At 36.6% G+C, this 25423-nt stretch overlaps 1 protein-coding gene across 1 annotated transcript in view; it reads left to right on the top strand.

Moving 5' to 3' along the window:
• The window catches only part of LOC103059544 (scavenger receptor cysteine-rich domain-containing protein DMBT1-like), a 47095-nt gene extending 21897 nt beyond the window's left edge, over positions 1 to 25198 (top strand). The window contains exons 14-21 of the mRNA XM_088132587.1: positions 8638 to 8986; positions 16242 to 16253; positions 17983 to 18294; positions 21398 to 21715; positions 21843 to 21881; positions 22724 to 22798; positions 23741 to 23788; positions 25149 to 25198. Of these exons, the coding sequence (XP_087988713.1) occupies positions 8638 to 8986; positions 16242 to 16253; positions 17983 to 18294; positions 21398 to 21715; positions 21843 to 21881; positions 22724 to 22798; positions 23741 to 23788; positions 25149 to 25198 (1203 nt within the window). The remainder of the gene's footprint in view (positions 1 to 8637; positions 8987 to 16241; positions 16254 to 17982; positions 18295 to 21397; positions 21716 to 21842; positions 21882 to 22723; positions 22799 to 23740; positions 23789 to 25148) is intronic.
• The last annotated feature ends 225 nt before the right edge of the window (positions 25199 to 25423 follow it).

The following is a 25423-nucleotide window of genomic DNA, read 5'->3' on the forward strand; positions in this document are numbered from 1 at the left end:
ACAAGCTGATTGGATGGCATAGACTCTGATACACGAAGGAAGAGTGACCAGAGGGACAGCTCCATTTTCTCTAATTTCTGCACACCTGTCCAACTTTTGATGCCATCACTCCCCTTGATTTCTTCAGTTTGAATTGTGTTATTTGCCCAAACTCATTACAAATCATACAACAAAATTTATATATGTGCACGCACACGCACACACACACATGTACAGATACACAGACACAGAGAGAGAGATTATCATATGAAAGGGGTGGGAGAAAAAAATATTCTAACTCTCAGATTTACAGTCATTAGTATTACTTCAACAATGTAACAACAATGAAAGAGTCACTTTCATTACACCCCCACAACCTTTCAGAATTTCCAGAGACTTTTCAAGTAGTCAGTCTCTAACTTAGGTTCAGTCAAGCTCTCATCTTGGTTCAAATCAACATGGCAAATCATGTTGTCATCATGGGCTGTCTTCTCAAAGAGGTGCTGGAAAGACTAAAAAAAAAATCCAAATTTTCCAGTAGATACAATATCCTGATTATGGCTATCTTCATAAATGTACATACTATATCACAGGCCTTATAGCCTAATATGTGCACATTTTTGCTTTATTTATAATAATAATAATAGTGAAAGCAAAACAGTGGTGAAAAGGAAAAATATGGACATTTCACATTATATAGGTATCAACAAACCATGTAGAGTGAATTAACAGTTTGTAACAAACTCTATATTATATTTGTTAAAACATATTAACATACATATATTAATATAGTATTAATATTTATTTACACAAAAATAAGAGAAAATATTAGAAAGGGAAGAAAAAAAATGAAAAAGTTATTTTAAGCAAAACAACTCAAGAATATTGCTCCTCTATCAAAGAAGGCTAATTCTTAGGTTTGTGAACAGTACATATCAACAATTCACTCCAGTAAAATAAAGGTGGATAGGGCTAGTAACATCAATCACTGAGATCATCTTCATGGAGAGGAAAGAAGAAAAGTCATATAGCTTTGTTTCAAAGTCCATGTTTAGACAAATGAATATTTCCATCACCAACAAGATCGCCACTGGTCTGTGTGATTTAAGAGTGAGATTCCAAGCAAACTGTATAAGAGAAATGCATGGGAACCCATCCTCACGGTTTTCAAAGCAGAAACCTTTTCTTTGTCTTTCTAAGTCTGTCTCCCTTAGAAATCTTGAGACTGATAAATGGAAGCAGCCCTTGTGAAAATCCATTTTAAGTATATCATGATGGTAGCTGGGGAAGCATCTGTGATGATGCTTTGACTTGAACGATGCACAGGTCATATGCAGAGAGGTTGGGTGGGTGTTTTAAGTTTCAGTGACCACATGATGGTTTCATTCTCACTGGGATTCATCAGATGTGGGTAGCCAGATGTTATTCTATGAGACCCTATCAAACCCTCCAGCAGGAACTGAAGTCATGAGCCTTCACATATTAGATGACTATACACAGGGCATTAGCTTTAGGAGCTACCCAGTCCTGGTCCTCAGTGGTTGCAGCGAAGGAATATCTAGAAGCTACCAGAAGGGTATATACAGTCCATTTTCCCTTAAGTTCTCAAAGCACAGAAACAGAGAGAGGGGACATTATATCATGCCCCCATGTATGGGGCTTTAATGACTTCCACCATCACCCTTGGACAGGGAGGGGAGTTCTCTACTTTTACATAGAGTATAACTTGTACACAGGTTGTATACAGAGAGATTGGGTGTGGACCCATTTCATTGGCTCCCATTCTGTTAATCTAAAGTGGCTGGCCAGGTAGTATATGGAGGAATATGTTTATTTACTATTGCCAGTTGAGAGTCCCACTTCAGTAAGAGGATGATGAGTAGGGATGGTAACAGCTTTGATTGATCTTGGTCTTCTTTCTTTTCCTTGCTCCACAGTCACAGTCTCCAGTATCCAGATTTTCAAGGATCTGATTCTGTGACTGTGGAATCAGCTCCCTTCTTCCCTTTATTCTTTCCAAAGGTGATAGCTTTTAAAGAATTTAAATTCCTTTCTATTGCTCTAGTGTATCACTGTAAGACTCGGTTATGCTCTTTTAAAAATCTGTTTTTATGGATATGTATGCTCTCTGAAATATCATAGGGCATTGTTTTAAATACTTACAGGTATTATGTTTCATTTGTCTTGATTATTAATATTTATTTACTAAAACTGTGAACTAATTCAATTGAATAGGATTATGGAGGAGGAGGAGGAGGAGGAGGAGGAGGAAGAAGAAGAAGAAGAAGAAGAAGAAGAAGAAGAAGAAGAAGAAGGAGGAGGAGGAGGAGGAGGAGGAGGAGGAGGAGGAGGAGGAGGAGGAGGAGGAGGAGTTGTTGTTGTTGTTGTTGTTGTTGTTGTTGTTTCACTGTTAGATTTATCCAGGTTATATGGAATAAGGTTATGATGGCTATGGCTGGAGTAATGTTCCAATAGTTCCATTTCAAAGAACATTCAAATTGTAATTGCTATTATGAATTCAGGCTAATATTACCATTTGGACTGTATGCTTTAAAAGTTAGCTTTTATGTAGGAGCCTATGAGAAAAATGCTTACTACATATATCCTGTCCTAACAGTTTTGATAATATGCAGTGTGTTCTTCTTGATGAAAAAGTGTTTTTAATTGGCAAATAGTAGCTATTTGGAGCCACTTCACTCATGTAGCTTGTGCTTCTCTAGGCAATTCAAGTAATCTCTGGTAGTTGGATGCTATTTCAGAAAAATAATTTTACTTATATCATGATAAGTTACCTGGTTTGATACTAGGGATGTAAATTTCGTAGAATTAGCTGACTTATTGTAGTGGTTAATTTTAAATCTTGTTAAAATACAAATTACCCCCCACCCCCAAATATTTAATTTTCTAGATTCCAACAGTACCATCTACTGGAACTTAAAACTCATGACAAATACATCTAAGCAACAGTTTCTATTTTGCTCTTGTAGTTTAAAAAAACAAACAAACCTCCAAATCCAAAGTACATTAAAAACAAACATTGAGTAAGACCTGGCAGTTTAAATTCAGTTCCTCTATTTTCCACATTTCAATCTGTACTTAAAAAAAAACAAAACAGGTTGATATCAAGTTCTTTCTTAAAGTAAATTTTATTATGCAGCTCGTCAGATGACATGTTCCTCATGCTGATTTCTCGCTACACTCTAAAAATCAAATGCTCAATTAACTGAGAAATAATTGATAGCTTAGAATGATGATGAAAAGTATGGGAGTAGAAATGTCTCAACCTGATGATTCATTGCAAACAATCCCTGAGGAGCCTAAGAATTACTGTGAAGAAGAAGTGTATAACCCTCCCATTTGCTCTGGTTCTGATAAAAATCACCACCTGCAATTTCTATTTGTATTTTGTTCTACATTATTATGTTCTGTTCAGCTGAGTGAGGATCAGCTCTCAAAAAGCCACTGACCTGGATTCAGAAGTAGACAAGACAGGCATGTGATGATGATGATGATGATCCAATATGATAATCCAATAGAAGAATGCTACGATTTTTTTTAATAAATGTGACTTTGAGTTTTTTAAACAGGATGAAGCCTCACACATTAAATCATAAATTAAACTGAATAAGGCATCCCACTTTGTCTTATATAAGCAGATTATCAATTTTCAAAGCTGACAAGGCATAACATAGAGTCCAAGGGAGCTTGAGTTAGAATTGGACCAGGGATTGGTTTATGGTAGAATCATAGATGGACCCCATCATTTTTTGTGAAATCAGAACACCAATGTGACAACTGTTGATTAATTTAAGGTATCCAGGAAATATTGTTGCAAGAAGAGTAGCAATAAGAACTGGCTTTGCCTTTTGTTTTGCTGAATATTATCCAGAAAGTCAAAAATTCATGAGATTTTGCCTTAATTTAATAAATTAAGCAAGGCAACACATTGCCTAATTAAGATATATAACCAAACATTTATCCTTCACTTTGGTAGCAAGCTTCCTTAAATTCATGAGAAACAAAATCAGTTGTATGACACTTTCCATACATTAAACGCTGAAATAGTTAACAGAACTGAAGATAGCAAACAAATAATAGTGTAAATATTAAATTACCTCACTTGGTAATATTACTCCAAGCAAGTCTCTGTTCTTGATCTTTTCATGTCTGATCTTTTCTTACTGTTCACCAATTAAGGCAGGAGTTGGCAAACTTTTGATTTAAACACAGTTCAATCTGCACTTACTGTAACTCTTTTCTAAAAGGGGCCTAGGGTTGCATCACACATATTGGTGGAGCTAGGTTTTAGAAGAGGTTTTGCATATTCTCTTTTAATGTAACAGACAGGTTTTAGGCCTTATGTTATAGTTTTCATTTGTTTCTCAGTTCACAAAGCAGGTAATTGGGCCAAAATCAGTGGGGACGTAGGGAGTGGGTAATTCCCCACTAAATTCAAGCTAAAATGCATAAAAAATAATGTTTTAACTAAAGGTGATAACTTCAATTTATTATATAATATAAAATATCAGCAAGGTCCAGTTCCTGACCAGTTCATAACATTTGAACAGGAGGTAGAAGCATATTTATCTGACAAGAGACAGGAAGTGTAGAACTAAGCTGGTCACTTCTTTACTAGTTAGTTAGAAATGATAGAGTATTACTGAGTTTTTTTAAAAATTGCATTCTTTGTCAGCTACAGTTATTTAAATATTGCACAAAGTGAGCTGTTAGTTACCCTTCTACGTCAATTAAGGTTACGTAGGGTGATAGTTCAGCTTGTCATCTATTTGATTTGTTCAGTGTGTGATGATGATCCAAACAGCAAGAGATAAGGAAATACCTCTTCAGAAGCATTAAATGTATTTAATTGAAATGCTGAAAGAAAGAAAGCGTTGAAGAAAAGAACAACTAGTTCCCAGAAGTTTCATTCTACCTAAGTAATACATACACACATGGCCCTCAACTTTTACCAAGGCTCTTTGTTTTACTTAGAAATCAGATGGATGTTCTCAAAGTAGATGTTGTTACAGAAAACACCTTCATGAGCATGCCAAATCCGCAAAGGTCACTCTCAGTGCACGTGTTTCTCTATTTTTGCATTTTTAAATCATATATTTGAGATTAGTGACTAAGCATACATTTGTTCTTTTACAAAACTTACTGCCTGTGCAAGATGCCAAAATTTGCTGTTCGTTATGGTTGCAATTTTCTGACACCATGATTATATGATTGCAGAACAGCATTATCTGTATATTTGACCATATCACCATGCTAAAGAGTTACAGCAAGAGAAATAAATGGAAGGGGTGGGGTTAGATCTTAGTTCTCAAATCCAAAACATCTGGGAATGTAAATCAGATCAGTGTTTTGGTTATTTTGATTGAATGGAAAACATAAGGACATATTGCAAATGAAACTCAGAACAGTAGGATGGCAGTATAGTTTTCAAAACAGGTGTATCTACTGAACAGCACTTCTCTGTGCATATAGTGACTTAATAAACTGATTCTAGGGCCAAACATGGTAGGAAATCATCCTCTAGTTGTCACTGAATGACAATTCCCAGCAGGCCCTGGCAAGCCCGTTGAAAGGGCTGCTGGGAGTTGTAGTTCATCAACATCTAGAAAGCTACATGTTGCCTATCACTGACTTACACATTATTTAAGTTGTGCAGTTAAGAACCAAAATGTTTCCAGTTAAATGTAGTATTGAAAAAAAAGGCTGAATTTTGTCAAGACCACAGCTCACAAGGAAGGGAGGTTTGTCTTGGTCTCTCCAATTGAAGAAATCCTTCCTTGCACAAAAATTAGTCTAGAGAAAGAGTTTTAAAATAAATTGCTGCTACAGAGTTTCTAATAACATAGGGGCAAAAAGTTAAAGTGTTTAGTTTCCCACATACCAGAGCTAGATCAATTTTCTCTCTGTGTGCTATTGACATTTCAAAAAGTAATTCAGGCAACTGCTCATTGTATGAATGATATCTTGACTGGTTTGGCCATGCGATTTTAAGAACTGCAGGTGAAATTCTACTTATGGAATTTCATCTCTTACTCTTCTCCATCACACTGCTGACCCCTGTAGTCTACCAGAAGCCATTTCCTTCAGAAAGGCATTTCATATATACAGAAGTACCAATGGAAGCTTAGCAAATGGAAGTCCATCATCCCAAGGGATCTTTTTGTTTATTCTAAGCAAGCTGTCAGTCTTACACTTAGATTTTATTTAGATTTGATTATGTGCCATCAGGTCAGTGTTAACTCTTAGCAACTGCCTAGATAGACTTTCTTCAAGATGCCTATAGCTTAAAAGTTTGTGAACCCTTTTGAATTTTTCAATATTTCTGCATAAATATGACCTAAAATGTGATCTGTTTCCCACATAAGTCCTAAAACTAGATAAAGAGAAGCCAATTAATTGAATGAATCAAAAACATTTTACTTGGTCATTTATTTATTGAAGAAAATGATCCAAAGCTACATATTTATACTTAAGCACATTATGGTTTACAACAGCAATGTACACTGTAGATTACATGCAACCACTGACCCCTTTTGGAGCTCACTGACTTCCACCAAAATTTGTTTTTCCTATTAGTCTGAGGTTGGAAACATATGAAAACTACAGTATATACAATCCTAAAGAATATGACAACCGCATCTGGCTTGATTCTTAGAGAAAATGAAAACAAAATAACAAATCACACAATTTTTGTTCCTTTTCTGAAGAAAATATTTAAGCAATTTCACTCCATCAGTAACTCTTCTTTGGGAGGAGATATAGATGCTAAGGCAAGCAGCAGAGAGATAGTAAACTTGCTTTAATGCATTGTAGGTGGTAATACCTACAATACCTGCATTGTAGAGAGATAGTAAACTTGCTTTAATGCATTTAATGAAGTTAATTGGGACTAGAATTTCTGTCGCTAAGCTATGTGGTCATAAAGCGCAACATCATATGACTGGGCTGCTTAGTGGTGGAAATTCCTGCTCTTCTGGTTGCCATCATTCAGTGAATCACCACGGGTCATTAAGCGGGGACATCACATGGTCACCATTTGCGACCGCCTGCCTGTTTTCCCACTGACTTTGCTTGTAGGAAGGCAGCAAAGAAGGTTGCAAATGGTGATAACATGACTGCAACCGATGTGAGTACAAGAACAAGTCATAAGAACCACTCATTCAATGCCATTGTAAGTTCACACAGTCACTGAATGAGTGGTTCTTAAACGAGGACCACCTGTACTTAAAAATGTTTCTGGGTTACACCACTACAACTTCAGGTGGGGATTTATATGATAGATGTCTCTCACATGGATAGATCTCAGAACACAGAAAGCCCAATACCTGGGTAATGATTCCAGCCTACTTCTCATAGATTTTATAGGGAAAGCTGAATATACATAAACTTTGCCATTCACTTTAAAAATTAACATTTCCTGGAGCAATTGCATTAGATGTTATTTTATGTGATTACAAGCTGTTGAATGAATATTGGAAACTTAGCCTCCTCCTCACTTCTTCTAAGCAATAACTCTCTGTTCCCTGGGATAAATATTGTGAAATAAAAATATTATTAACTTCCTTGATACAGGTTTAGGAGATGAAGAAGAAAGATCAAATTGCATAATAGATGCTTTCCTGTTCGGATTAGAACATTTATAAATTCTCAGGTTTCCTGCTTCTTTAGATTAGCAAAACACAACATGAAATATGGGTGCCCAGAAACTCTTCCTTTGGGTGCTGCTAATACATGCTGCACTTCTACAAGAATCAGGTATAGTGTATATTTTATATATTTTCTTGGACCTGAGAAGGAGGTAGGTGGTTGTTAAATCTCAGCAAACTGAGAAATTGTGGGCAGCTTCGCTTACAACATTCAGAAAAACACTCAGCAATGCTGTAAAGCATGAACCAACTATGGCTGGATCAACGTCACCTCTTGATTCTATGTGCTTGGATGCACAGAAGCAAAAGAATCAATGTACAAATGTACAAAAAGTACAAGGAGGCATTTTTTCAGTGTGTATTTTAGTTCATGTGCTTAGAAACTCTATAGCAAGAATGCAAGAATCATGTCCTCCCAGTTCATATGAAAGTGTGTAAAAGCCCTTACAGATTACTGTTATTTAATGAAAAACTATTCAGGAAGGATGTCAGATGACTACTGAAGTAGATAAGGTTAGTGGGTCATGGTGCTGAAGATGGGTGGGGAGGGGGCAGTATTCTTTACCTCTTCCCTATACTCTAATGATTTCATAAGATGATTGAAAAACGTAAGTGCTCTGAGCCAAACCTTTAGTGTGCAGTAGCCTTTTTCCATAGAGTTTTAGGGGAGTGTATGTTTGTGACTCTGCATGTTTTCCAACTTCTCCTTCTATCTTTTCTGTTATCCCAAAAATGATTTTGATGGGAATTATGAAATAGCTTTGGGTAGTGATAGGAATCGTCCATTCTGGAAGTGCCTACAAAACTGCTCTCAGAGAATCCCTTTCAAGCATTTCTATGAATCCACTCAGGAATTAAGGCATAATAAAACTACTACAAACCCATCATCTGCTACACTGACCTAAAGTTATTATTTTGCTGACTATATATTATAGCATTGTGTTCCTTTACATTCAGAACAGTATTGCGCTGATCTAATTTTATTTTACCACAGCCACTTACAACAATATCATTTGTGTTTTTGAAAGGAGCACAGAAACTACGTTTAGTAAATGGATGGAACAGATGTGTCGGAAGAGTAGAGGTTTATTATCAAGGAATTTGGGGGACTATTTGTGATGACAACTTTAATATGATCAATGCGGATGTGGTATGCAGACAGCTTGTTTGTGGAGAGGCAACTAAGGTGCTGGGATGGTCATATTTTGGCAAAGGATCAGGGAATATCAGCCTGGATGATGTGAATTGCATAGGAAATGAACTCACCATCTGGAATTGTAGTCATGCTGAGTGGTTCACTCATAACTGTGAACACAATGAGGATGTCAGTGTCATTTGCTCAGGTAACATCTCTCTGTATATTTACATATGATGTAGACCCTTCGAACTGAAGCCAAATCAGATAGCTCAAATAACAATGTTGTTAGAAGAATGTCTAAAAATAAAACAATTACTCAATGTACAAAATGATTTCATTTGGTCAAGTAATATGAATCAGATAGTTCCAATTTAAAAGTTGAAGAAACAGGAATACAACATATATCAGGTTAATCTGAAATGCAGAATTAATGAAGTTGTATACTCAAGATCAATATTCAATGTAGAGCTAGGGAAACCATGATCTTTAAGAAAAGATAAAGGCTCCTTCAAATCAAACTCAGCTCCTTGCAACTAAATGAACATATTGGCCTGATAAAGAAGGGGCTTACCATTGCCTTCTTCCAGGTATATATTTTTTAACTTCCCACTCTAGCCTACAACCCTGGAATTTCCTGTGGCCTCCCATCCAAGTACTAACTAGGTCAAACCCTGTTTAGCTTTTTGAGATCAGCCATGTGAGTTAGGTGCTGGTCTCTATTTGGGCAAAGCCTGTTAAGTAACACATATTCAACTCTTTCCTAATCTGAAAGCTTGTATGTTGCAAGTGAGGAAATATTAGCCATCTAACCAAGATGAAACAATTCATGACATCTCAAACTGGGCTATTACAGTCTAACTGACTATTAATAACAACATATTTGTTATTCACAAATGGGAATGTAGTGGCTTAAGCAAGAGATCACAGAACTTATTACAATGCCATCTCTCTGTATTGATTAGTCATTTTATAGTCCTGTTAACTTGAGTATCATTTATGAAGCTAATCACAGCTCCAATTAATTCCATTGGATCACAATCATCAGTGAGAGATGAAAATGCAAATGATTTCTTATAATTAAATGGTTAGGTTTTCATAAGAATCATACATGACAATATTGTATCTTATACAGCGATAAAATTAAATAACATTATTCACGTTTTCTGCCTTTATGTTAACAGAAGCTGAATTACTACCAACAGGCAAGTCTCTTTATTTACACTGGGTTAAAAAAATGAGGATGGGTTGATCCTTCTTAAATCCATAACCATTCTGGGGAATCATAGTCATGATATTATTCATTGACTCTATGCTTTACACATTTAAAATGTTGCTTCTCTCAAATGTCCTTTTTTCTGATGACAGGCTCATACAATGAAGACATGCCAACACCAACTCCAACCTTACTTCCTAAATCTGAAGGTGTGCATCTCAAAACATAATGATTGCAAAAGGAGCATGGGTGGTCATGGGGGGGGGGGGAGTACATCTGTCAGCGACTTGTCCCACACATATAGAAGTTAGCTCCATTGAAATCAGTGGTGCTTTAGGCATAAATAATGTTTCTTTTTAACTTTTAGGAAAAATAATAGCGTTGTTTGAATACACCACTGTTAAGTTTGTTCAGAGAGTGGCAATAACTAACAAGATAATGAGAGCCCATTTGGAAACAGTCTGAGTGTGCAAGTACCCCACACCCAAGTTTCAATTTTGTCCAGACATATTCTACAGCTTCAGATTATCTTGGAGGTTTCTGGTCAGAAATGCAATCTTTGACTCCAGGGCCACATGCAGTTTCCAAAAGTCTTGGCTGTGAGCTTGGGTCACCACTCTATAATTCTTAATATGACATAAGGAGAACATTCTTAAATACTTGCAAAATATTTGCATTAATTGAAGTTAAATTAAATAAATAATGTGAAGTCAAATTTAGAATTTGGGCTTTCATGTGAGACATTTCTGGATCCCGACCTTCTTTAACCCAAATCTTCCTTAACAAAACATTTGCTGCCCCGCTATTCCAATTTACTGTTTTATTCTTATTTCTTTTCCATCCCTATATATATCCATGTCTAGTGTATGTATGTCAACACACCCACACATACAATTTCATATAATTCTGCCAGAAAATCTTTTTTGTGTTCTGTACCAAGTTCACCTACAAATGGTTATGATGAATTTTGAGGCATTTGTAAAGCCTGATTCCTGCACCTGGGGGACTACTTTTTTTTCAAAAGTAACCTTCTCATATTGTATGATAAAATATTGTGTGTAAGGTAAAGCCTGCATAGTCTGTTGGGCAAAATTCAACTGTGGGATTTTTAGCAGAATAAAACTGATCAGTTATGTCACTGCACAAACTCATAGACAATGAGTCTTATGTAAGCATTTGCTGAATAGCATTAGTGTGGTAGTTTTTCCAGTAAACTTTGCTTCCTTGAATCTAAGGCAATATAAAGCAGATATTTTTAAAGGACTGAAAAATAAAAAAAGACAATGAACACAGTTAAAAATCTGAATGTGTCAACAGATAGAATCCCATTAAAATGGTTATCATTATCACTTCTGGTAATATTACTGTATATATTCGCAGAAAAGCTGAGGATTCTAGGTGCCAAAATGTACCCAATAAATTGAGTTTGGCTTATCCATGGATGGGCTAATCTGTGAGTATATACAGTAATATTTTTTAAAAGTACCCATATATTCCAACATATACTGTGGATAAGTCCATCCATGGATCAGCTGACCCTTGAATTTTTAATCAAAATACCATGAAAAACACACCTCCAACAGATAAGCCTGCACATTTTTCATGGTATTTTACTTACAAATTCGAGGGTTGGCTGATCCACAGATGGGCTTATCCACAAAAATATACAGTATTCATATCTTAAAACTAGTAAGCACAATAAAAATGACTATTCTTATGCTGAAATAAAATAAATCCTTGCCATATACTGTTATATTACTAGTGCTACCTTTATTGAAATCACAAGTAGAAATATATTAGATTACCAATTTATGAAAGCATTTTTTATTTCAATAGATTTCTTTCTTTATGTTACAGAATTAACTCAAGAAAGTACATCCCCTACAACAACTTCATTAACTGGAGAACCAGTCCATCATGATGGTAAGAAACAGGGAAAAATCAGATAAGTATGAAGTTGTTAGAAATTTAACAAATGTGCTTAATGGATTAAGTAATATTCACCCAAAACCTATCCCTTGAAAAATTAAGTATTGATCCATAATAACATTCCTCTTCATTTAAGTCATAAGAACTTAGAAAAGAATGGTCTGTACAAATGGCTGATTATACTGGAGCCCTCTTTTCCTTTTTCTTTTTGGTATGTTTTTCTTTATTTCTTGCTATGTTTAAACTGTGCACATGACAAGTTGGTTATCCAAAGTGAAATTTATTTCCTGAAATTTATTTATTTATTTATTGGAATCCTTATGGAGATCAAAGTAGATATCTAATGTTAAGCATTTTTGCTTCTGGAAAGAAAACAGCATAAATAATGGATTATATTTCTTAAAAGCAGAGAAAGAACATACAGCATTTATAGAGTGCTTCTGGATATCCAAATTGCTTCATACATATTATATCACATGTTCAACAATGCCATGAAGTTAAACTTGTGTTATTTTCCAGGATTTTAGCAATGGAAATAAAGGGCAGAGATATTATTAGATTTAAGATATGGTTAGGCATCTCCAAGGGCCCTCAGCAGAACATAGTAAGAGTTATGCTCTGTTCATTGAGCCCATTAAAACCATTCAAGATGCTTTGTCTGAATTTCTCACTATTCCAGTTAGATGGCTGAGCCCAGGTTTTGAAACATACTTTTCTTCATTCATACATATATGCCCTTATAAGATTCTCCATTAATTTTTCTATTGGTTTTAAGTGCTTTTATTTTGTATTTATTTCTAATTATTATTTTTAAATGTTATGTAAGTCACCCAGAGTCACTTAGGTGAGATGGATGGCAATATAAAATGAATGAATGAATGAATGAATGAATGAATGAATGAATGGTCTTGGCCCAAGTTCTGCAGTGCTTTTGATTTTAAATCCTATATTAGTGCTATGGTGGGCTTGCACCAAAAAGCTCTCTCATGCACAGGTACAGCCCAGAAATTGATTCTTCTGAAGCTTATCCTTATGTAACCCAAAATTATTTTGAATCCCATTTCTTGGCAGGTACCACATATCATCCAAAACCAGAAATGGAAAAAATCTTTGAAACCACCCACCCAGCAAATGAGAAAGAAATAACATCTACTATGGAAACATTGGGGATATCATATGGATCCTCCATGACTACCCACATGGTAACCCAGAAGAAAGAAACAGTGATGTCAGACTTGCCAGGCACTTCTCAGGGAGCTGTAAAAGAGCTAAAGACATCTGCTCCTGCCTCCATGATTGGTACTACAAGTTAACTCAAATATTTAATTTCAGTGATTGAGCAAAGCAGATCAAGATCAAATGGAGAAATAGGATTTATAGTTAGGCCCGTATTATGTTTTTTCCCTGGTGAACTGATTTCTGAAGCACCGTCAGAATTCAGTTTACATATTAAAATCAGCAAACCCAACATGCATGGAGCCTGGATTTATGCTTGTTTACCTTTTGCTGTCAAACAAGCTCCATAAGGGATATGTTTTTGTTCAGCATCTTGCATTTACAACATGTTAAGCAAATTGTACAATTACCACATTATTCGTATGATTTTTAGCGAAAGTTCTTTTTCACATACTAATACAATATGATAGTGTGTTAACTGTACAGTTCTTAAACATCATTTGGAAGTGGGCAAACAGAGCCAGACAAGAAACCTCCAACAGTATTAATGGAATTAAAAATAAAATTGATGAAATGATTTGGGACGAAAGTGAGTAAGGGGAAACTCTAAGGATATAAAGGGCTGGACTAAAGGACAGCACTGAGGCACTGATCATAGCAGCACAAGAACAGGCATTAAGCACCAGATCCATAGAAGCAGGGGTCTACCAAGGTGCAGATTGTGCAAAGAGGCCTCAGAGACAGTCCAACACATAGTGGCAGAGTGTAAGATGCAGGCAGGAACAGCATATATTGAACAGCACAACCAAGTAGCTGGCATTGTGTACAGGAACATCTGCACGGTGTATGGGCTAAGCCCTCCCAAGTCCAGATGGGAGATTCCACAGAAGGTCATGGAGAATAACAGGGCTAAGATCCTGTGGGACTTCCAGATCCAGACGGACAGGCAGGAACTAGCCAATCAACGAGGCATTATGATAGTAGCCAAAGACCAGAAGACAGTGGTAGTGATAGATGTAGCAGTGCCAAGTGACAACAACATCAGGAAGAAGGAGTATGAGAAGATGGAAAAGTACCAGGGCCTGAAGGAAGAACTTGAGAGAATGTGGAATGTAAAGGGCAAAGTGGTCCCAGTGGTGGTAGGAGCACTCTCCCCTAAGCTGGGAGAGTGGCTCCAATAGATCCCAGGAACAACATCAGAGCTCTCTGTCCAGAAGAGTGCAGTGCTAAGAACAGCTAAGATACTGTCCTCAAACAGTGTATCAGAGTCCCCCAAACTCCCAGGCCTCTGGTAGAAAACCCGAGACTGAGGAAGACACATACCACCCATAGGAGTGAGAAGGGAGATTAGATGGTAGGTAGGTAGGTAGGTAGGTAGGTAGGTAGGTAGATAGATAGATAGATAGATAGATAGATAGATAGATAGAGAATCAAAACAAATGGTATAAATTATAGTTTGATGAAAAATGATAAAAAGGAAGTCAGCAATGCTGTGAGAACATTGAAAAATTTAATACTGCATATATATATGGTATGACTAAAAACATGTGAAAATATGGATATGATTTGCCTACTGATTGGTTCTGCAACTTGCTTAATCTGTATGTAAGGACTACACATATACAATACCTAATGATTAAAGAATGCCACTTTTGTTCTCAGGTTCAGAGAAAGATGGCAAGAGTGAATGAGAACACTACAGTGTTAAGGCACACTTAACAATGACTTTGTTAAATGTCCCTGGGAAAGCGTTTGGCAGAATTCTGACTGAAAGAGTAGAAGTGACAGTGAGCAAAATTTGTGAAATGAAGTGAGGCTTTCTGCCAGGCAAGTGGTGTGAAGTTTTGCTTTTCAGAAAGTCATTGAATAATGCATGAATGCAAGAAAGAAAGGTTACTATACATTGGTTGATTTAGATGAGGTGTAAGATAAAGTGAATAGCCTTGAATTTGGTTATTGAATGAGCTAAGACCAGTATATAATGGAAGTAAAGCCCACATGAGAATAAATGGAATGCTTAGCAAATGGTTCAAAACTGAGCAGGAAATAAGACAAAGATGTGTGTGATGTTCCTTTGGTAGTTTAAAGTATTAATTGATTAATAAATAAGGAATATTTGCAGATGTGTTGGTTGGGGACATGAATATATGTCTACTTTTGTATGCAGACAGTGCCATATTGTTGGCTGGGAATCAAAATTCAGCAAATATTAGATAAGTGGTTGGGTACAATGCAGTGAAAGTTAGTTTATTGGACAGATTGTTCGATTCAATGGATCTCAAAAATCTATCTAAGGTTTAGCTATAAAAGACCAAGATAGTAATGTTTGAATGAAAATATTGAGAGAACCAATACAAGTTATACATAGATCACAAAGAACTAGAGCAAGAACAACAGATAGTTATGCAATGTTTATTAAATGTGTGATAGTGTGTAGCAATATGTGGTAAATAAGTGGTTCTATATGGTCTGTTTTGAGAAAAGGATGTTTGTTGAAAGAAACAACAAAGGATGGGTATAGGAATATGCTTCTCCTCACTTAATTATAGGGAAGTGAGAGTTAGACATATTAGGAAAAACATAAAAGTAAGTTAAATGCAATGGGAATGGGGTACTTAAGAATTGTTTGTGGTAAAACAGTAGTGACAGGGTCATGAATGATTGGGAGTCAAATGAACTAGGCTAACTAATACAAAAGAAATATGCTGAAGTGGGTTGGTCACAGAGAATGAACAAGGATTGAATTTGAAAATAAATATATGAAGGAAGAGCAAATGGATTGAGAGGAAGAGGAAGACTGAGAGGATGGCTGTTTTTTTTTCAGCATTATTTTTATCTCTATATACCTATGATAGCAAAGAATGTCTGGCAAAGTTTCTGAATCATATAACTAGAAACTTTCTGTTTTTGTCAGACCTTTCTACAGCTTCCGCAGTTCTGACCACACAGGAAATACAAGGTATTTATTATATGCTGGAGTAGATTTGCATTCTTATAACAGGTAATAAATATTGTAGCAATAAACCTACAGGGCTACCACCTGATCGTAATGGGTGCTAAGATGCTGTTTCCAAATTATTCCAAGCCTCTTTGTTGTACCACATATAGCATAATGTTAAGATGCTGGACTAGGTCTGGGGAGATCCAGGTTCAAGTCCACCTTTCACCATAAAAACTCATGGGATAGCTTTGAGCCAATCATTCTGTCAGCCTAACCTAATTTACAGGGTTGCTGTGAAGGGGTGAACCCCATCTAAGTTGTTTTGAACTCTCGGAGATGGTCCATAAATCTAACAAGGACTTTTTTCTCTCTCTGCCATGGACCAGTTAATATGTAAATCAGTCAAAGGTTAGAATTGTCAGGCTTATGATGTACTTATTTTGCTTATTTATTTATTTATTTATTTATTTATTTATTTATTTATCACATTTATATGGCCACCCGTCTCGCAAAAAGTGACTCTGGGTGGCGTACAACAATCAATGAAACAACAAATACATGCAAATACAGATATATAAAAATATAGAAAGTCATTATTAAGAATAAAAATATTATCAAAAAATTAAAATACACAAACCACATGGAGAGAGTAAAAGGATCAACCACAACAGAGCCAGCTAAGGAGGTCTCCGGGTCCCTGGTACTCCCAGGCCTGGTGACATAACCAGGTCTTGAGGGACTTCCGGAACAATAGCAGGGGTGAAGCTAACCTAACTTTGGGGGGAAGAATGTTCCACAAGGAGGGCACCACGGCAGAGAAGGCCTGCCTCCTGGGATCCACCAAATGCAGGTCCCTGGTGAATGGTACCCGCAACATGTCTTCTCTGCATTACTTGGTAATGTTTGTGAAAGATGAATGTCATATAAGGAATTGTGGGCTACTGGTAAACCTGCTGTTTTCTAACAACCATTTCGTAGCATGGTGAGATGAAGGTTGTTGGAAGTCTGAAAAGCTGATGATCCTGAATGCTTCAGCACACAGAGAACCATGTTTCAATAAGCTATGTGGGGGGGAGGGGGTTGTATTAAATAGGAAATCCTTTGAGAGTATATTTCCCTGAATCAAGGATGTGCATTTAGTATGTACTCTTCCACCTTTTACATCTCGTGGTGTTCACTGTTATTACTGAAATGGCTGCAATTCTTAATGAGGTTATTTTATGCTGGTCTATGACTGGAATGAAGATTTGACTTTGCCATTGAGATCCATGAAAATTCTGTGAATGAGGAATTGCACAATGCTTTCCCTGAAATTTAAGCCCACTGAAATCAGTGCAAAAGTTACCCATGATGTAACTTAGAGCTCATCAAAATAAATAGGAATAAACTAACTTAATCTGTATCTATCTTATCTAACTATCTATCCTTTCTATCATCTATCTATCTATCTATCTATCTATCTATCTATCTATCTATCTATCCATCCATCCATCCATCCATCCATCTATCATCTGTATCTATCTACATATGTTCTAAAAAAACATAATCACCCTGTCATCTTGATTCAAAAAGTCATGTATTCAACTACAAGAATTATTATCCTGGTTTCACAGTTTTAAAAGCATCAGATAGGAATTGATATGATATACTTGTACTTTAGACCAAGGAGAATCCTGTGGTCATGCTGGCTGGAGCTGCCAAGGGTCATACTGAACCATAGAGAGAGAACATATGGTTTCACACTATACTATGGAACCACTTCCATTCTGATAGACCAAGACTAAATTGAAAAATAGTCTGACATGATTAAAATTGACTGACATTAATATAATACATGGACAAAACAAAAAAGCAGAGGTGATTCCTATCTGTTTAGAAATAAAGAATTCTCGAAATTAGATATCTGGGGGAAAGTCCAATATGTATTTGTTTTAATTTCAAGAAAAATCTCTACGACTGGTGAATGGATCAGACAAATGCCGTGGTCGTGTTGAGGTCTTTTACAATAGAAGCTGGGGAACAATTTGTGATGATGGCTGGGACATCTATGACGTACAGGTTGTGTGTAGACAACTTGCCTGTGGAGAGGCCATTCAACCTATGTCTAATGCTGCATTTGGGAGAGGAACTGGCAGCATCTTCCTGGATGACGTCCAGTGCAAAGGGAATGAATCATCTCTTGAAGAATGCTCCCATCCACCCTGGGGCAAACATAATTGTCACCACAAAGAAGATGCTGGTGCCATTTGCTCAGGTAATCTAAACTGCCCAATTTTCAAGTTATGTGATGCTTTACATGGTTGACATTATCCAAACACATTGAAAGGATAATTTAAAAATCATGTGTCAATGCAATGTGACTGTCTCCAGGCAGAATATGATCATCAGAAAGCCAAAATATATAATAATCTAAGTAAATGGTCTTGCATTGGATCACAAAGGATCCTAATTGCCATTATGTGTCAAGCTTTCAGTCAGTGTTGATACATAATGGATCTCAGTAGGAAAAAATGAATTTATTATTGAACTTACAAGGATTTAAGAATTGGTTCTTCTTATGCAGGTTTCAATAAAGTTATTACACTATACAGTATTTAAATAAATTGGTTTAAATTGAGACCTGGTACAATGGATTAAAACTCTGTGGCTAGGTGGATGCTATGGAATTATTCCTTTTTATTCAACCACAGTAAGGGAACATCTTATTGTAAGCAAAATGCTTTTCCCATGTTTTCCCACATAGCTTTTATATCCAGAGCTCACATAGCCTTCTGAAAACTCTCTGAAGACTTCACTGATCCAAAGTTATAGAAATCCTAAACTTCACCAGTAGAACATAGCTACATTGTGGCTAGAGCTTTATGTTTATTTTAAGAACCAAATGCTATTGGTTAAATATTAACCAAATGCTATTGGTTAAATATTAATCTATTTTTTGTTTGGAATGCTACATTGCATTGACCACCTTGAATAGGCTGGTTTATGGGTAGTCCTCGTTTACCAACACTTGTTCAATGACAGTTCAAATTTACAATGGCACTGAAAAAAAGAAACTTATGACAGGTCCCCCGCAGTCATGTGATCACGATTTAAGCACTTGGTAACCAGCACACATTTATAATAGTCACAGTGTCCTGCAGTCATGTGATTGCCATTTGTGACCTTCACAGCTGGCTTCCCACAAACAAAGTTAATGGGGAAGCCAGCAGGAAGTCTCAAGTCATGGTCATGTGATGCTGTGCTTAATGACCATGCATGATTTGCTTAACAACTGCAGCCAGAACTGACATAAGTCAGTGTGGTCATGTGACATCACACTTAACAACCATGCTGCTTAGCGATTGAGTTGCCAGTCCCAATTGGGATAGATAAGTGAGGACTACCTGTAGTGTCAGGCACGTGTTCCAATACTTTAAGCCAGGTTTGCCATATTGTTTTTCATTTTACTTTATGATATCAAACTAAAGAAGAATATAAGAAATATAAAAGAAATATAATAATCATAGAAATATAATGTAACTTCATCATCATCATCATCACCCACACAGAAGCTATTTCTTCTATTTTCAGGCCCTGCTGTCACCACAGAAATACCTGGTATGTATTTTCTTAAATTCCTATTGTTACTTAAAACCAAATCTTGCATCATATTTTAAGGAGAAATAGAGCTAGTGAAGTCTTTACCAGAACAGAGATAAATTATCACCAACTTTCTTTTCTTTATTTTCACTGGAAGGAGGGCTTGCAAAGTCTGTGGTTTGTACATCCAAGGAATATACCAGAGGGACAAACAAGATGTGATCTGGAAAATATGTGATACAACATCCCCAAACTTCCTGGGCCAGTGGGGACATTTTACATTTTGTGAACATATTATGGATGTCCAAAATCAAAAATTGCTGCTTGATGGTGGAGGTGCTGATTCCCAGACTGCTTGTCACAGTACTTGTGGCACTTATAACACACCTATTTCTCAGAAAGTAAACAGGGAGATTGCATTCAGCCACCCTTTTTAGCCATCCAAGTTTATAATCCCCACCTAATTTTGACTTTTCAGGGGGGCAGATTAGCACATTTGCAAAAAAAGCCCTGGGTTCCAGGCATTCCCTAATTTTCTAAAAATGTCTGGGGGATTATAATGGGGAATCCAATGTCACTATTACAAATAAAAATTAGGTGATGCCTTTTTTAAAGTATGATTTCAAATTAAACTTTTTTTTTTTTTAAGTTTTCAAAGTTTGACTGAAGCAAGGGGGCTGGTAGAGATCAAGAGAAGTTTCTTTGGGAACATAGGTGACAGTAGATACCATGTGTAAGCCCCTGGCTTTATTTTCTGATATATTCATTTAAAACAAAAAGCAGCAGCAAGAGAAAACATTTTGACTGGGGGCAAGATGGCAGGATGGGGAAATTCAGCTTCCATTCCATTTCCTTGGCAAATTTTCTTTGGTTTCTAATAGTTACTAAGTGCTAGAGCACCATATCAGTAGTTCTGCTTCTGTTTTCATACTACTTTTGAAGGGATACCTGTGTTGAAGAAACAGCAGGGATAGGGGGCATGCAACAGACTTGTCCCAATCCTCTTGGCTTCTTCTGTCAGCCCTTTAAGGTAGTCTAGACCAGGAAACCAAAATCAAAATACTAATACTACCTTTATTGTAAGGATACAGTAAGAGAATATTGCAAGTCTGAAAGCACTTCCCTCTTCCCCTTCCTTGACATTCCAGAAAACTAGGGAGGGTCAATTCTGAGATGCTTTCTCCACCCCCATCTGTCCTATGGACTGAGATTTGTCTTATCAGACCGTTTTCTAGGCTACGGCTCTTCCTCCCATCTCTCAAGGTTATTTTCACAGCTCATTACAGCTTCTAACCAAAGACAAGGACACTGAGTTTAATTTAACCAAGATAACCTAATCAATCTGAAAAGAGGTAGAGACCTCAAAATGTTCATCTTTGGTTACCTGATGATGTATAGAATAACAAGATTTTCATCTCTGGTATGCAGGGGAAATAAAGCTCAAAGTTATTTCTCAAATATACAGAATTATTTCTGAACGATCCAAGGAAAAGCCAAAGATTTGTAGACTAGAGAGCAGTTGTGGCCAGCTCTAAATCAGTATCTTCTTAAGTCCATTCAACCCCATTTACCTGAAGGGGAACACAGGTCAGAATATCTCGAGTTGTACACACATACACACACACAGAGACACGAAATCTTATCTGAGAAAAAAAATCCAATTGGTAAATACTGATATGCCCTTTTAAAATGATTCCTAAAAGAGTCAATGTATGATTGGAAAAAACCTACTGTTTATACTCTCTCAACAATCACAGAAGTTGAACTGGCAACATCAGCAAGCTCTTTGACTGTAAGGTTGATGAATGGAGAAAACAGGTGCCAGGGTCGACTTGAAATCTTTTACAGTGGAAACTGGGGAACAGTCTGTGATGATGGTTGGGACTTACAAGATGCAGAGGTTGTATGCAGACAACTTGCCTGTGGAGAAGCTATGGAAGCCCCCAAAGAAGCCTATTTTGGAGAAGGCACTGGCAACATCTTCCTAGATAATGTCCAGTGCAAAGGGAATGAATCATCTATAGAAGAGTGCTCCCATTCAGGCTGGGGAGCTCGTGAGTGTCACCACAAGGAAGATGCTGGTGTCATCTGCGCAGGTAACCACCCCCCTTTTTGTTATTATAAAATGATTTCATAGTAGCCTTCTTAGTAATTATGATGAATGTTTCCCTATCACTCAGACGAAGAGCTTACTTTCTATATTTCTTGTTTTTTTTTTCATAGAAAGAGTTTCCCCTATGACAAAGAATCCTATTACACTTGGTAAGTATTGGTTTTCTTTGCAAGGAGTACCTATTTTGAGAAATGATCTGTTATTTTGCATAGAAGAATATATCATGGTATAGATAACACAGTTCAGGGAATACTGAAACCTGAATAATGCTATTCAGTAATATGTAAAATGTCAACTATTCTGTGAAACTTATGTGCTCTGCTTTGGATTTATTTTCACTGAAATCATTGCTTGAATCATTGAATCATTACTTTTTAATTCCTGTTTTTATCACCCTGCTGGGAAAATTAGCTTGCTAAAGTTTCACTGTGAAGGCCCTGTGTATGCTGTATATAAATAATGGTAAAATAAGAATAATTTGTCACATGCATTCAGCAATGATAATTAAAACCAAAATCATATAGTCTAAATTATACTTCTTATTTTGATAGGCTTGCAGAATATTCCATAGAATAAAAAATGGATTAAAATTATTCTGCAGAGAAGCGATTAAAATATCAGCTTAATTCTTGTGTCTGTTTTTCTTTCCTTTCTTCATTTGTGAAACTCAGCTATTTCTTTTCTTTTGGTTTCTGTAGCTCCCACAGAAAATACATCAGAAGTGCCAGGTATTTACAGTTGGATAATTTTCTAATTAGCTTGATCTATGCATTTTAGTGCAAACATTGCACACGCACGTGTTCTTTTGTTTCTTTAACATGCTGCAGTTGTAGAGCCTCCAATCTGCTGTTTTATTTGAGCAAATGCATTTTTCAAGATTCTTTTATTTTAGAAGTTTCTCTGGTGTACTCCCTAAAATAATCTCACATTTTTGTATTTAAAATTATTTTCTAATGTAATGTTAAATTATATTTTCTCTATTTATTACCAGTTCAGGTACTAAGTACTCAGTATCCAAATACTACACCTGTTCCTCCTGTAAGCACGCAGCATCCAACTACTCCGGGTCAGTAGATGAACCAATCTCCTCATTAGTGGATTTGAATAATTATAATTAAATATTGGATAACATTCTGTGAAATTGGAAAAACATCTTTCTAATTACTGAACAGACATATATACATATATCTCCATCATGGTATTCCCTTTTAGGGTAAGCAATGATACGCAAAGCAAAGAACAGTTAAGAGCTACTTAGCAAAATACATTTGAGGCAGAAGATAAGGGAAAAGGAAATGAAATATAGTTTCCTGAACTTTCTATCATTACAGACCATTCCGGCTTCCATCACATCCATTTATGGATTCATATATTGCTTTTTGTTCTTTAAACTTCTCTCTTCCCTTTTTTGATCTCATCAACTCCACCCAACCACAAATTTCTTTGTTTTCTAACTTGAAACTCAACTCTTAATGTGACCAAGAGACCCAAATTATCTACTTCTAGTGGGGTTTTGTTTTGTTTTTGGTCATTTACCTATAATTTGTAATCTTGTTCCATTTCCCTGCCAAACTTGCTACCTTTATATGATACAGATCCTCTGTAGGTTGGAAGCGCAGTATTTCAGAAGGGACACTCTCTCATTTCTCACCATGGTTGGCCCATCATATATCCTACCTGGACATGGGAGAATTAGAATGCTACCTTGGAAGATGGTCACTGGATTAGAGATCCTAGTTTGCACTGTATAGTATAGACAGGGTTGAGGTAAAACTGGGTTTTGTTTATGTTTGAGCAAGCTGGCCAAAATGTGCCAAACTCAGCCAACACTGTTCTTGTCATCATAGGAAACGCTACATGTGGAATGAGTATAACTGAGGCCTCCCTTAATAATCATATTATGTGAAACCTCAATTGAACTGATACATTTAAATATTAATTGTAAGACTCTCAAAATTGAAAACTGAAATTATCATGTAACTCTATTTTTCTATTTTCCTTCATCTAGCATCAACATCTATATCTCTGCCTATCACTCAGAAGCACACTACTTCTGGTAAGCCAGCAGGCTGAAGTTTATTTTCAGCATCAATTAAGTAATTTGGGACTACAAACCTATACACATATTTTTTCAGAAACAATTTAAAAAAATGTATTGTCGAAGGCTTTCACGGCCGGCATACGATGGCTGGTGTGGGTCTTCCGGGCTGTGTGGCCGTGTTCTGGAAGTTTTGTTTCCTAACGTTTCGCCAGCACCTGTGACCGGCATCTTCAGAGTGCAGGAGCACAGACAGGAGCAGTTCTCTCTGTGCCCAGGGTGATGTGGCCCTTTTGTGGGTATTTATAGAGATCTGGGGGGGGGGAAGGGGGGGATTGGGGGGGTTGGGTTACTGAGTGGCTGCTTGTTTTGGTGTCCGTTAGGAACGTTAGGAAACAAAACTTCCAGAACACGGCCACACAGCCTGGAAGACCCACACCAGTCACCAATTAAAAAAAAATTCACTGGAATTTTCTCCAGATGAGCATATGTAGGATTGTGGTCTAAGTGGTTTTCCTTTCCTTCACTGAAGGCCACTTCTCCTTTATTTACATGTTAAAATTCAAAAAGTACAGAAAAAATACAAAAGTACAATTAGTTTACTATTACCTAGCATTCACACTGCCACCTTAGTACAGGTAGTCATCACTTAACAACCATTCATTTAGTGACCATTCAAAATTACAGCAGTGGTGAACAAAGAGACTTACAACCAGTTCTCACCTTACAACAGTCCAAGCAACCCCACAGTCACGTGATCACGATCCAGGTGCTTGGCAACCAGCTTGAATTTATGACAGTTGCAGCATACTTGGTTAACAACTGCCCTGCTTAACAATGAATTTTCTGGTCCCTATTGTGATTGTTAAGCAAGGACTACCTGTATATCACAGACTGAAAAGGAATTGCTCACTAAGTCTGAAAAAATTGACCTTTTCTTCTCAGAAATCTGAAATAATAGACCCTATGTTTAGTTTTCATACTTCTAGTCCAATTCCTTGCTTAGCCGTTTCTCTCATGTTTGACAATAATGTATGAACAGATAATCTTGGGCAATACTGTTTTCATTTTTAAATTTAAAAAAAAAAATCCAAACATCTTTATAAATTCAGGAGATACATAGGTAAGGATACTTCCAAACTCTGGCCTATTTAGGCAATGTTTTCCCTTTATAGCCTATTCTTGCTTTCTCGCTTACCCATTCTCAGGTAGGTTAAAGACTACTCAGTGGATTATTTCTCCTTCTCCTTCTCCTTCTCCTTCTCCTTCTCCTTCTCCTTCTCCTTCTCCTTCTCCTTCTCCTTCTCCTTCTCCTCCAAATTTGTATGGCTGCCCATCTCACAAAAAAGTGATTCTTTTTCCTCTTCTTTCTTTTAAGTTTCTATTAACCCAGATGCAGGAGAACATAGACTGCTTCCTCTCAAGTAATCTGTTACTTTCTTTTTCCCAGAATGCCTCCTTGTGTTTCATTTGGCCTGTATAAACAAGTGCTATTTCCTTGGAGATACTGTATATTTATTTCACTAAAATTATATACATGTGTGTGCCCACACACACACACACACACACTCCACTAATAAAAGTTCCAGTCCTTAACTGGCCAATTAATTTGCTTCCCTCTAGGCAACTGCCTCTGTGGGTGCACGCTCACAG

Source organism: Python bivittatus, unplaced genomic scaffold (assembly GCF_059951505.1).
Source record: "Python bivittatus isolate LINGU-HERP-01145 unplaced genomic scaffold, Pbiv_v1 ctg000980_np1212, whole genome shotgun sequence".
In the NCBI taxonomy this organism is placed as follows: Eukaryota; Metazoa; Chordata; class Lepidosauria; order Squamata; family Pythonidae; genus Python; species Python bivittatus.